Source organism: Vicugna pacos, chromosome 17 (genome assembly GCF_048564905.1).
Source record: "Vicugna pacos chromosome 17, VicPac4, whole genome shotgun sequence".
Classification (NCBI taxonomy): Eukaryota; Metazoa; Chordata; class Mammalia; order Artiodactyla; family Camelidae; genus Vicugna; species Vicugna pacos.
The window spans coordinates 22,998,946-23,012,893 of record NC_133003.1 but is presented as its reverse complement, the minus strand read 5'-3'; the positions used below and the strand labels follow the sequence as shown (position 1 = coordinate 23,012,893).

Genomic DNA, 13,948 nt, shown 5'->3' with positions numbered 1-13,948 from the left:
GAGAGGGGGTTGTCCAGCCAGCCAACAGCCCTTGACCACAGCATGAAGGAAACAAATATTCTAGTCAACACCTTCCTCCCTCAGCCTGGCCATCTGCTCCAGCAGCAGATACAGTATGGCCCAGCTACCTGACAGTCTGCACAAGCTGCTTTGCTTTGGAACACACTGACATGTCAGAGTGAGTTCCTGGGTTCCTTTTTGCTCAACTGACTAAAGCTTCTCTTTTAACTTTCTCAGAACTGGCTGTGAGGGGTGAGCATGGACCAAGGCTTTTCCCAGCCCCCCAAAGCCAGCCTCAGTGCTTCCAGGTCCATTTTCTGACCTCCATTTCCATGGCCTTGGGAATGACTGTTTCTCCTCATCTCAACTGTTCCTAAAAGGACCAGGGAGGAGAAGTGTATATGCTGATGACTGTGTGATGGGCTCCATTCCTGGAGGAAACTAAAGTCGATGCTGGGCCCAGGGCAGAGGCCTAGTGACACATCCCGTACAGGTAGGGGAGTTAGAGAGGGCTTATGAAACTACTGCAGCTAAATAAATACTGCAGCTCCCTAAATCCCAAGGAGTGAATCACACTGGATTATGGCTGCTGCTCAGGGTCCTCATTCCACAGTCTGCTCCTTCCTGTTCTATTTGCTCATTTTAGTGGGTGTCTCCTACTGGCAAGTTAATTAGTTCTAGCTTCTGCCTGGCCTTCAAGGCCTTATTCAAATCTGCTCCCCCTGACTATGAAGAATCTCTTTTCTAATTATTTTGTGACCTACTTCTAGTTTTAGCCAGGCATATTTGCCTGCAGCCACTTTCTAGGCTCCGCCTCATCATCCTTGCTTCTCTGCCTATGCTCTGGTCATCAGATCTCCTGGCCAGGGATATACATGCCTCCTCACTGGATCTGGGAAGCCCTTTTTCTCTGGGGACAAGCCCCTGAGGTCCTCAAGGCCTCCTTTTGGAATCTAGGAAACCATGTTAAATCTTTTTTTCTTCCCTGTCTATGTTCTTTTCAGATGTTGTTCCTGAAGCCACCAGAGACAAGGTCTTTCTCTATCCAAATTCCTGACCTAGGCTCTTAGTTATGGTCCAGTCCTCCAGGAGTTTAGTAAATGCTTCTACTGATACACGAAATTTTTCAAAGTCTATCACTTCACTGCCCTCTCAAAGGTTTTCTGGGATCATGTGTGGATGTGGACGCAGAAAATGGCAGATTCAGCCTGGTCATTTCAGATTTAATTTGTGCCAAGTTTTGCGGTCAGGAAAGGCGGCATCTATTCCAAACTCTCTAACATCTAACATAACACAAGGAAGGAAGATTCTGTGTTTCTACAAATTCATCTAATTCTAGTAAAGCTTGTGAACAAGAACAGCTTCCATTTTCTGCTCTATCACACAAATTCAAGTCCAATGGCTCAAGGGCCAAGATGTGATGGCTGGTCAGCATAGTGAAGAAGGTGGCTATTTTGGGGGACTATGACACAAGGTGATCAGGCAGGACACACATGGATACACATATCCTCGTGATTCAGAGGAGTGCTCAGTAAATAAGAGTGTGGCAGTTCAGTTGAAATGCTTTTAAATTTGTTCTTTTACAAAATGCCTTAGTAATGGATTAAATTGAAGATACAATGAAAAGGCACTTGTCTGGCCTGTTAGAAAGTCAGGTGAACATGGTCCATACTCTGCACTGGGAGCTCATTGTGGGGCTGCTGTGTAGCTGCACGGAAAGAGGCCAGCCTGCAGGGCAGGTCTGCCAGCAAGTTCTGGAAGTCCTAGGGTTAGGCTGATGTTCCTGTGTCATGGCCTCACTTAGCTCCAGCTGTGAGGCTCCTTGAAAAAGCTCGGCTCACACGGAGTGACAGGGAGCTGAAGATGCTCTGAACCTGGCACACCAGAAGTGGGAGGTCACCCTTGCCACCTCAGAAGCGGTGAATAGGAGGCAAGGAGAGTGGAACAGCCTGAGGCAGCAGAGGACAAGGCATGAAGGCACAAGTGAAGTTCTACCTGCTTTTTCTCTAACCACGTGTTACAAAGGAGTTGAGGGAAAGAAGCGAGGTGAGAGGGCAGCATGGGCCCTGATACTCTGCTAAAATCTGGCAGGAGCCAGCCCAGAGCCTTTCTCTGCCACCTGTGCACGTCTGTCAGTCTGTCCTCATGGGCTGGCGTGGCTCTCTCCCTTCGCACTCACCTGTGTAGTTTTCAGCCTGCAAATGCATGTCACAAAGCTTATGGATGTAGCGAATATACATCTCTTCTTTGTTAATCTCAGACTTGTAAAAGTTCTGTAAGAGAGAAGGAAATATACATGAAGCTGAGAGAGGCTGCCACCTGTGGAGGCCATATCTGAGTTCTAGGCAGTTGGCCAAAACCCTGGTGTGCTGGACAGGACAGGAGGACAGGCTGTGGAGGCAGCCAGACCACAAAGAGAAAGGACCAGCCAGAAGGCACACCTGCTGGGGCTGAAACCACTGGCAGATCTGCAGGAGCCCTGAGGAGTGAGAAAGAGGAAGAGGTCCAGGGCAGAATGGAAATTAGAGTATGTCAGGGTTGTCAGGACCTTGCCAAGAAGTCAGGCTAGAGCTCTGTCCGAAGACAAGCTCATTTCATTTCTTTCCCAAGTGGGAATGGGAGTGATGAGGTACAGGTCTCTAAGACACCAGTAACAGAGCTGATGTCCTGACTCAAAACCTTAGGCTTCTAGCCATGTATTATAGGAAGAACAAGCCAATCACAGGGCAGGACAGAAGCCATTCCACAAGGCAGATAGGAGGAAGAGCGCATGTTCTCTCACCATCAGGTTAACAGTGCAGCCAATCTTCTTATTCTCCGTTTCCTCTCCTTTCATGCAGTCCCTGGAAGGGAGAGCACAGATGAATGTCCCATGGCATGAAGTGGTGCTCTGGGGACAACACAGAGACCTGCAGTGTCACTAAGGCATTGATGTGACCAAACCCAAGATTAGGTTGCTCTCCAACAGAAACTTCTTCCACAGATGAGACTGTACTACGAGCTCCCTCTAAGCTTTGGACCCATCTGTAGGGTTCAAAGATCTCTGTTCAACTGAACCTCTTGTTCTGGTGGCAGAGTGTAGAGCCCTACCAATGCCTTCAGCATAACAGAGTATGTCAGTGAGGTAGAAGGTTAAATTCTCAAGTTCCCAAAAGGGGTGGTACAGAGCTTTCCTTAAAGTGCAGGTTTCATTTTGAAGGATAGTGTTTAATAGAAGCTAAGACGCTCCACTCCAGGGACCTACCTTCAGGACCCTGTGGCCACAGCAACCATGGCATGGCTGCCATGTTCATCACCTCTTTGGCATTTCTCCCTATGGTCTCCTTCCTGTGCACTAGTCTCTGGAATCCCCTCTAACTAGGAGCAGTGAGTTTGGAGCTTCTCTCTGATTAAGGGGTAGCTTCAGCCAGGGCTGAGCTGCATTCACACTGAGCAGGGTAGGGTACAGGAGGGGTCATGGCTGGCCTGTCACAGAACAATGGGAACACAGAGAAGGGATCCTTGCCAAGGGAGGGAGGGGACTGGTCAAAGCCAAGCTCCTCTGGGAAGGAGCAGAGGCCTAGCACAAGGAGATGAAAGAATGAGAACCAGAGTAGTGAATCCAGCAAGAAGCCTCCTGTACATCCAGTCAGCCAGAGTCCCATCCGTCTGCTGTGTCTCCTTCCATGGCAGCCTGCACCACTCTGGAGAATATATAATTCCTTGTGCAGCTGTGTTAGCAGCTCTGGGGAAAGGCTGCGTAAGGGGGTTTGTGGACAACTAGGATCAAGTGGAGAGTGTGTCTTGGCTTTGCTCCATGGACAGGCACAGGACCCAGTGAGACTCATGGCTGGGAGCGAGGAGCCCTAATTCAAGTCACTGAGCCTCTGGATAGTCATGTGACACAAACAGTTGTCTCACCTTCCTAGCTGCAGCCCAGCACACAGAGAGATGACTTCTTTTAGGTGGTTTCTTTGAAAGAAAGGGATACTGAGAATCCACACAACTCTCATGGCATTCTGTGAAGCCAAGTGTCCTTCCCCCTCTGGAATGCCACTGTCAAGAGTTGGCAGCTCTGTAGGGTTTGGAACCAAGGTTTGTCTTCACCCTGTAAGGCATGTGGCTCCTTTGTAGCCAGACATGAAGGTCCTGAACACACCACTGCGGAACCTGTCCTTTAGTGCTATCAGGGACAGGAAACTGCTGTGCCTTTTCAAGAGGAGTGAACTTAAGGACCAGATGCCAACCTGTTCCAAAAAACCCACAAAGTGACAGAAGGCATCTCCAGTAAGTTGACTCATGCAAGGCAGTGACATCTCAACAAGCTACGCTGGCATTCAATTGTTTGTTTTTTTCCTAGAAAGCATCTGAAACATTTACCAGGCATCACCTTCTGTTTGGCCATGACCAGAACTTTACAGCCAAGTCAATTAAACAGAAAAGCAATGGTCTCAACACTGTGATGCCAACAGCATTCCTACACACCTCTGTTCTCCGTGACTGCCTCTTCCATGCCCTGTTAACAGCAAACTCTTACCTTCTAGGTGGATTTGCATCACTTCCGTGTGGCTGCTCAACAGACAGGACACCTTATAAAGTCTCTGATTTGGGTGCAGCCATTGTGCCCCTTTCTCTCTATCTCTGGGGGATGAGCAGGGGAGTCTCCTTAAAGAGGCTTCTGAGGCATCTGGCCATGTGCAGTGTACTGGCTGTGGCCTAGACCAGAGGCGGGGTAGCCCTCAGTGCTACTGGAGGGGCCTGGGAAAGGAAAGCTCCATAACTCACAGTCACCTCTTCCGGGTGGAGATTTCACTTGAAAAGCCCCAAGGGCTTGGCAACTCAAGCTTTGTCCCTGACTATTCCTGGGCACTAAGAAAACCTTCCCTAAGGCTCTGCTTCCTAACCTGGGATACACAGCTCCTATCAATGAGCACCTTTACATCTGGTACAGGGTGTCTGGGATTCACACAGAAGTTGAAGACATTGACACAAAAGTTGAAGAGGTACTCTTCTGAATACCCAAGGTTCATGTCAGCCTAAAACTGAGTCTCACACTATAGGTTCAGGTCACTCTGGAGTACAACCTATTGATTATTTGTATAATCGATATATATGTATTTTAACTTTCAACAACTATTTTATTAGTAAGTTCTTGTTGAACTAAACTGCACTGAGTTAGAAGAAGAGATTTCTTTGGTTCCTGCATGTTTTCCCAGTAGGTTCATCCAATCAATCAGTATTACTGCATACCTGCCAGGGGACCATCAAGGCTCCATGCAGGGGACCAGGGAGATAAGAACAAGGCCCCTGTACTCAAGGAGCTGGCTCTCTTCTGCTGGATGAGTCACAAAGGTGATAAATAATCATCATCCAAGGTGACTCATCCTCTGAGATGTGCACAGAGAGCCAGGTAAGCTCCTGTCTTTGAAAGCCTCCTTGATAGGGGTGGGTTGGAAGGCTACTCCTGGGAAGACGGCTCTAATGCTAGGGCACAGTATTAGAGAAGCCTGAAGGGAAGGATGTGAGTGGTAACAACATGGATGAGGAGCTAGGGCATGGCTCGTGAGTCAGACAGATCTGGTTCAAATTCTGGCAATGGCACTTCTTACCAATGAAATTTCCTCATTGGTTAAGAACGATGATTGCCCATTAGGGCTGCTTATGGGATCAGAGCCAATGTTTGTAAAGCACAAAGCACATGGTATACTTGTAATAGATGAGGCCATCATAAACATCATGGTGTTTCCTTTCAAGTTACCAAGGAGCTACACTGGGAGGCTGGGGCGCAGGGCACGAGTACTGGGGACTGGTAGGAGACAGGGCTGGAAAGGTGGGCAAAGGCCAGTTTAGGAAGGGCCTTTGATCCACATGAGAGTATGAACTTTGTTTTAGGTACCATCACTGAGACAAGAAATTATGGAGAATGAAATTGATTCTGGATATGAGCTTGAGTTGCGTGTAGGTACATAAATCAAACAGGTAGCCAGAACTAGGCCTTGGAGACTAAGAAAGTAATTTCTGCTCTTTCTGGTAGGCCACAGTGAACAGGGCTGAGTGTCAGTAAATGTTGCAGTGAGGGGCAGGTACAGAGTTCTGTCCACCCCTCTTCCCTGTCTGATGATAAGTACAGGGAAGGCTGGGGATATGGCAAGAACAAACAAATTCCCCTTCCAAAAGGGGTCCCCCAAAGGCCACCTGTGACCTTATAAGGTCCAGGAAAAATGTGCTGAAGCTTGCATCAGCACAACTGTGCTACAGGAACAGGGGACGTTCAAGATGTGAGCATATTTCTCAGGAACTGCATTTCCATGTCCAGGCCAGTGTAATGGACACCTGAGTTTTCTGCTGAGCAGAAGTCTTGGCATAGCAGCACCTTCTGCTTGGCAGCAATTAGAGGTGGCCTAAGCTCCTTCATTTCCTGATCCATGGGTTGAAAATGCTCCACCATGGTAACTGCACAACTTGTAGCACAGAGAAGACAGCTACTGCCTGGAGCTGAGTTTCCTGTCTCATTCCTCCTCATTCCTTATCACCTTCTATGCTCCCAAAAGGCATCCTTAGCTACCAACTGAAGTCTGCTAAGAGAACAGCTAAGGATGCAATGACAGCTTCATTGTTACTTTTAGTCTAATTCAAAAGACACGATATGACTGAGAAGGCAGACTTTCATGAAAAAATTAATTTCACATGAACTCTCAGACTGGACAGAGCATAATGATCTCTGAGCTCGCAGGCTGCCTCCTCTAATCTGCTCATGGCCAGGACCAAGGGGCAGAAATAAACAGACTTCACACAAAGAATGGAGGCAAGGCAAAGTAGGGTCCTCAGTCCCTGGAAAAACCAGCTGAAAGTCTTCCTGCGTCACATTTCTGTACCAGGTGGTATTTTCCTGCCCATCTGCCATATGACTCTGAGAAAAGTCTGCACTAATGACCTACAGTTGTTCCCTGCCTTGCTCTGGAGACAGCCTTTCTCTTCCCCTATGCTGTGCCCACTTCTCTGAGCCCTGACCTTTCTGGATGAAAAGCCAGATGGCTGCATGTCCCTGGGATCCCTCCTGGGTACCTGTGCCCACACATCAGGGGGTAAGCCCAGGAAGCCCTGGCCTACCCCTGGGAGGCTTCCTCCTTCTCTCTCTTTGCCATCAGTAGATTCCTAATGATGGGTGATGCACTCAACACCAGAACAGTCCTACTTTGATGGCCACAGGGTCTCAATTTTAAGGCCAGGGGATCCTCTTGCTGGGGAGAGTATCCTAACCAGAGAACAGGTCAGGTAGGTGCCTGAGGAAATACCTGTAGTCAAGAAGACGTTCCATGAGGCGAGTGACTGAGGTCACAAAGGAAATGCCGGTCTCTCGCCATGTTTCCTGTTCGACCTTCTCCAGCAAGCTATTGGCAGAAGCAAACACAATGCACAACTCATGAGCTTTCCTTGGGCACCAGAGTGAGGTCCCAGAGTCCATGGGGCCTGTGATGGATCTGGAGACGGCAGACTTACCACACTGCAGTCTTACCTGGGGTAGGGCCCAAACAGCTGGGTTCTACTCCATGCAGCAGAAAGCAAAGACAAAGCAATTACTGAACTGGAAGCAAAAAATGAACACATTTTCCCTCTCCTGTACAAGCTGCTATGGATGCCATAACTGAGGGAGGGGTTTCAATGCCCCCAGCTCCTTTAGGGTGTACACACTGCAAGGTAGGTCTGTTTTGAACAAGCACTTAAGTAAGGGTCCACTGAGGGATGGGCCTGGCTTTGCCAATTGGCTGGCTGCCTCTATCACTGCTTAGAGCCATACTTAGAAAATATACAAACCAACCTTTTCATGTAAACCAAGGGGAAGATTCCAACCAGTCTCAAGGGCCCAGCATGAGGGCAGGTCATTTCCACTGTCAGGGGATGCTCCCATGCAAAATGTGCCACAGCCAAGAGCTAAATGCCCAGGTGTTTTTCTCACTTGCCAGCCCATGTTCCTATTACCTCAGAGCAGCCTCTGACTTCCCAAGAGCCTGGCTTCTGAGATCCTCTGCCTTCCCACGGATCTCTCCTAGCGGCTGGTGACCTGGACTCTTTGTTTGCTCTAGTGATGATCCAAGACCCACGTCTCTTTCCTGATTTCTTTCTACACTGTCTGTAGCTCCCTAAGATCATGAAAGTCAGCTGGAGCGGAAGGCTCAGGCAAGGGCCCAGCACTGGGAACTCATACCCACAGCCTGACTGCTACTACTACTATGATGACAACTGTATTAACTTCATTGCTCAGAGTATCTAAACTGAGCCGAGGCTTTTGGGAAAGTAAAAGTTTCCCATGTGATTCATGTTACTAGATAGAGAAGGCAGGACCATTGGGTATCACCTCTGAGCTGTGCAGATAAAGCCACTGTATTGGCATTTCCCAAACTGTGCTCTACAGAGCTCTGCTATCCTAGAGGACAGAGAGAGGTGTTCTGTGGGCAAACAAGCATAGAAAATGCTGACCACTACACTTTCCTTTTGGAGACTTTTCACATCTTTCTGTATATTAAAGGCTTTGAGAAATTCTTTAATGGATGCCCATTCAATTTTGTTTAATTGAGTCTTTTCTAACCAGATTAGCCTATGATCCACTTGTTTTTGTTTTCTCAGCACACCTACAAACATCTTCCCCAAAACACAAGTTGGGAAATGCTGTTCCATGGTCATCAGCAGCTTTCAGTTCTGAGACATGATTTAGAAGAGTTTTCATGTAAAAACTCTTTGGTCAGGTAATTATTAACAGCAAATTAGTTTTGTGCATTTTCCTTTGTAGTAAAATCATCTATTAGTAGCTTAGGAAGAGATTTCTCTGCCTTATTTCCACAACTAGAAACATCTTCAGCCAAAAGACAAATACTAAAATACTAAAGGATGGATTCATTTTCCCAAATTATAATTATTTAAATTTCAAATAAATTCACATTTTATTGTATGACTCTTCCAGGAACAAAGTAGGCAGGGTATCACAGTAAGATTTCCCCCTCTTGAAGGGGGAGGGTATAGCTCAAGGGGTAGAGTGCATGCTTGGCATGCACAAGGTCCTGGGTTCAAGTTTCCAGTCCTCTAAAAATAAGTAATAAACCTAAATATTTCCCTTGCCATTCCCCACCAAAAAATCCCTCAAAACCCTAAGATTTCCCCCTTTTTTGGTGGGGGGGGGGAGATAACTAGATTTATTTATTTATCTTTAGAGGAGGTACTGGGGATTAAACCCAGGACCTTGTGTATGTTAAGCATGTGCTCTACCACTTGAGCTATACCCTCCCCCTAGATTTCCCCCTCTTGAAACTGGAACTTCTGGGTTGCACCCAGAGCTGCTTCTTACTGGCAATGCAACCGAGGGCATCCTGCCACTTCTCTGAGCTCAGTTTCATCACCTCAATTCATCTGGATAAGATCTGCCCTGCCCACCTCACAGGTTGTGAGGATTAAATAAGAAAAGGCAACACATTCTGTACACTATAAAGTTCTAAGTAAATGTACAGTATTATTATTGGAAAACATGTTACAGGCTTATCTTCAAAATGGGCACTAAAACAAATATCAAAGCTAGAAATAATGAGATGGGAGGGGGCTCTAGAGCTGTAAACGTCTTAAATTTTTGTTTTTTAGGAAGATATAATACCCAACTCTACTATCTATCTGGGAGGACCATGGCTCTCCTGAGGCCCTTCTTTGGACTCAGCCCTGTGGCAAGTTCCATAAGCTCTTTTGGCCTCCCTCAACTCAAGACAGACGCCACAGCTGGTGTACCTGGGGCCCCTAACATTATGCAGACAACCACCCTGTTTCACAAATGGAAACTGGTCTGGAGAAGAGGGTATGGCTTGTTCAAGTCCCAAAATCCATGGTAGTGTTTTCCAAGCCGATTGTAGTCTTACACAGCAGAGATTTAACTTTTTCTCCCAGAAACACCAGCACTGAGCTCTCAATGAGTCCCCACAAGCTGCTTGCTCAGCTGGATACAGTGCATGCTGTGAAGACATACAATGATCCTTTTCCTATTAGCAAATCTAAAAGCTCAGAGTTACCACTTGTTTCCACCTCTTCAGTCAATATGGCAATCCCTGGGAGAGCTTGCCATCATGATGCCATTTTCATGTTGACAGAAGGTGAGCACTGCCACCACCAGGAACAACACAAGTCTCTCCTGATACCCAACCTCTGAAGCTGCCCAGCGCAGGCTGCACCCCTATCCTTCATCAGCCTCCCTCAGCACCCCACAAAGTGGGTGCCTGGAGCTGAAGCAGCTTACAGCAGGCCGAAGAGCTCCCTGTAGCTTTCGTCGCCTTTCCCTTCTGACACCATGCTGTCCAGCTTGTCAATCAGCTCGGCCTCCACCTAGAGGAAAGCAGAGACTTTGTAAATGTGAGCTGACCTCAGAGGAAGAATAGGAAACCCAGCCCCTGCAATGGGTGAGGATGTTGGAGAACTGCTTCCTGATTTTGTCCTTGTACCAAATAAATCCTGGAGAAGGCTGGATCTCATCTATCACCAAGAAACCATCCTGCCTCTCCCAATTAGGAAGGGTTCTCACTCTAGTGGTTTAAATAAGAGTTGGAACTTACATATCTCACTCTTTACCCAATCTAGTGGCAAAAGGCAAGGATTCCCTAGAGAGAAAAATATTTTGGATCCAAAAGAGGACTTGGTCAAGTGTTTTTCTTTCTTAAAAAAATACTCATTCCAAAGAATCCATATGTATAAAATACATTTGGTTAGAATTTTACCGTCTAGTTAGCCAGTCACAAAGGAAGATTTCTGGGGGGCTCCTCAGACTAATGGCTGGCACTAGTCTGGGCTGAGGAAGATGTGAGTGTTTCCTTCAGAGAGTCTCCTTTAGGATAAAAGTCTCCGGTCTTTGTCCTCACAGGACCTAAAGTCCTTGGAGCTGCTGCCCCTGTCGCTGCTTCCTTCGTCACTGGGGTCCCCTGCACTTGTTATTGGATTCCTAAACTGTGAGGAACAGTACTGCATTGTTCCCACTAACCTGCAAGGCATTTATTTGCTTAGCCACTTTTCTAATAGGCTTTACTGGATTTACACTGAGGTGAGAAGTTAGTTGTAAGTGATGTGAGATAAAATCTTTTAAACTCTTCATTAGCCTTTAAAATGTGGAATTGTGGTATCATTTATATAGATTTTTATATAAACAAAAAATGGCATAGCTGCATTTAATGAAATAAAAATAAAAAGCATTTTCTCACTCCACATAGGGCCAAAGTCCTAAGGCAATGAAGTAATAAAAGAATAATTGAATTAGGAAATTCATTGAAGGCAATTACAGTTTCTGAAATCCCATCAGCAGAAAATGAGAATGGATGAATAAATATGGTCCTTTTTATAGTGGTCTGCTCTGGCCAGGATGAAGAGTGTCGTACATTTATGTTTGGCCTGATAAGTCAGCTGCTTGAATATACATTTCAGAGGAAATACAAAGTCTGAGATTAGGGGCCCTGAGGGAGCGAGGCCATCTGGCTTTCTCTGTGTGGAGAAGAGGCCCCACCAGGGACTTGCCTGGGGTCATGCAAAGTCAGGGAGGGATCTCCCTTCACACTTGCGGGTACATGTTGTGCTTTCCAGAACAGAGCAAAGGTGGGGAGGGGACCTGGAGCAGCAGAGAGCATAACAGTGCAAATATGGGTGCAGCAGCTCCCAGGAGTTCTCCAAATGGGTCCTTGGGCCAGCAACATCAGTCACTAGAGATCTTGTTAGAAAAATAGAGATGCACATTCTCAGGCTCCACTAGATCAGAAAGTTGGGGGCTGAAGGGCAGCAGTCTGTATTTTAACAAGTCCTGTAGGTCATTTTGATGCCTATTCAAGTGTTAGAACTTCTGTACTGGGCAAAGAATCTAGTGATGGAAGAATCTGGGGACATGACTTCATTACCCTCTGCAGTGCTGATAAAGGAAGAAGTTACTCGGAGAAATTGAGAAATCCAAAACAGGGACACTGAAGATCAATGTATGCAAAATCAATGTCTCTAAGTCAAACAGAATGCTAATAAGTTCTTCAAATATATCATGTCATAATTGGAAATACTGACAATTTCAGGTCTGCGGAGTTCGTTTTATTCTAAAAAACCAATATTCCTGATGTGACACCTTGTCATTCAAAAAATATTTGTCCTGTGACGTAACCAGCTGCCTACTGTACAAAATATCCACCTCTCGAAGCCTAAGCTTCCTCATTTGTGAAATGTAATGGCAGTTAATACTTCTCTTCAGCATCCCTGTGCCCTAACTCATGGGAAGTGCTCAATGATTGTTAGCTTTGATTTTCATCTCCATGAACCCACCATGTCTCAGGCATAGGTTCTAAGAAATAAAAGCACAAGAAATAGACTTGGCCCCAGTAACTCATCATCTGGTAGAGGAGGCAGGGACAACGGCTCACCCGGCTCAACATGTGCAGTGCTTGGATGGGGCACACAAAGAAAAGCTGGCCTGGGGTCTGAGCAGTCTACAGAGAACAGTGGTTGTCTGAAGAAACAGTATTGTAAAAACGTAAATGGTTTTGCTCTTTGATCCAGCAATTACAGGTGAAAGATTCACTTAAGAAAATAATTAGAAATAGAAAATAATTAGAAATGGGCATGTTTTTCGCAATATTGATGGCAAAAATTTGGAATGACAAACTACACTGTGGTCCAAGCCATGCAATGGGAGACCATGTAGCCTCTAAACAGATAGTGTAGTGCAGGGGAGCATTAACTGACATGAAGAGATAGTGCTGACAAGGTGCTACTAAAAAAAGGAGATTAAAAACCAATGTACACAATGATCTCACTTTTTAACTTAAAAATCTCTATGTATTGGGAAATACAGTCTAAAAAAAGACATACTTGGTCCCTCTCCCCCTTGAGTTACTAATAGTAGTATGATTATGAGTTAATTTTCTTCATTATAGTTTATTTGCAGTTTTAATTTTTCTACATTAAATAAGTATTATTTTTATAATTAGAAGAAATAGTTTTAGTAGGTGGTAAGAAGTACAGGAGTAGTAAACAGAGCCAAAGGTGTGGAAAGCCTAACTAGAACCGAGACCAAAAAGTCACTGGATTTTGGTGATTAGAAGGTTATGTGAGATAGCAGTTTCTACAAAAGTGGTGCACAATATGTATCAGACTGAATTTACAGGAGGGTGGGAAGCGGAAATGTGGGGAAGAATAGACCATTCTTTAAAAATATGTAATATCAAAGGGAATCTAGAGCAAGATTTTTTTTAATCAAGGACAACAAGGTTTGTATGGCTTGTTAGATATTAATTATTCATGACAGTCTTATTGGGGGAAAGAACACAGCTCATCAACTGAGCCCTGAAATGCGAAACAAATGAGCTCTAACTTAGGCTTCCACAAAGCTAACCTTCCGTTTTTAGTGTTAGTGGTGGTGCAGTGCAGCCCAGATCTTCTTTTGGTGGACTCTGATGACCTACGGTGCAGTTCTGCAATGTCATCTGCTTCTTGGTAACTGGGTTCCTTCATTAGGCAGTTGTGCATTTTACACTATTAGGAGGTACACATTGAACCGAGATACAAAAGTGACAATTTCTTTTTGTTTGAAGTTGTTATTTCCTGAAGTTCTGAAGGCATTAGAGCTGCACATTCCAAAAATGGATTCTTATCTTAAATACTATTTACCCATTATAAAGAGCATCTATGAAACACCTAGAGCTAGCATCATACTTCAGTGAAACACTGAATGCTTTCCCCTAAGACTAAGAACAAGGCAAGGATGTCCACTCTCATCACTCTTCTTTAACATTAGACTAGAGGTCCTAGCCAGCGCAACGAGCCAATAAAAAGAAATGAGGCTTACAGATTATAAAGAAAGAAATAAAATCATGACGTTTTGCAGGTGACAGGATTACCTAAATGTAAAATCACAGAGTCTCCAAAAAAGCTTCCAGATCTATTAAGTGAATTTAACATTGCAGGATACAATGTTACT

General features: G+C 45.5%; 1 protein-coding gene across 12 annotated transcripts in view; it reads right to left on the bottom strand.

Annotated features, from left to right (window-relative positions):
- DOCK3 (dedicator of cytokinesis 3) overlaps nt 1-13,948 on the bottom strand; it is a 296,560-nt gene that overhangs the window by 32,866 nt on the left and 249,746 nt on the right. For 11 of the 12 annotated variants that reach the window (XM_072941347.1, XM_072941354.1, XM_072941349.1 and 8 more), the window contains 5 exons: nt 10,250-10,335; nt 7,496-7,522; nt 7,275-7,370; nt 2,783-2,843; nt 2,180-2,273 (listed from right to left, as the gene is read on the bottom strand). In XM_072941347.1, the coding sequence (XP_072797448.1) occupies nt 2,180-2,273; nt 2,783-2,843; nt 7,275-7,370; nt 7,496-7,522; nt 10,250-10,335 (364 nt within the window). The remainder of the gene's footprint in view (nt 1-2,179; nt 2,274-2,782; nt 2,844-7,274; nt 7,371-7,495; nt 7,523-10,249; nt 10,336-13,948) is intronic. The other variant, XM_072941350.1, reaches the window with a different exon arrangement.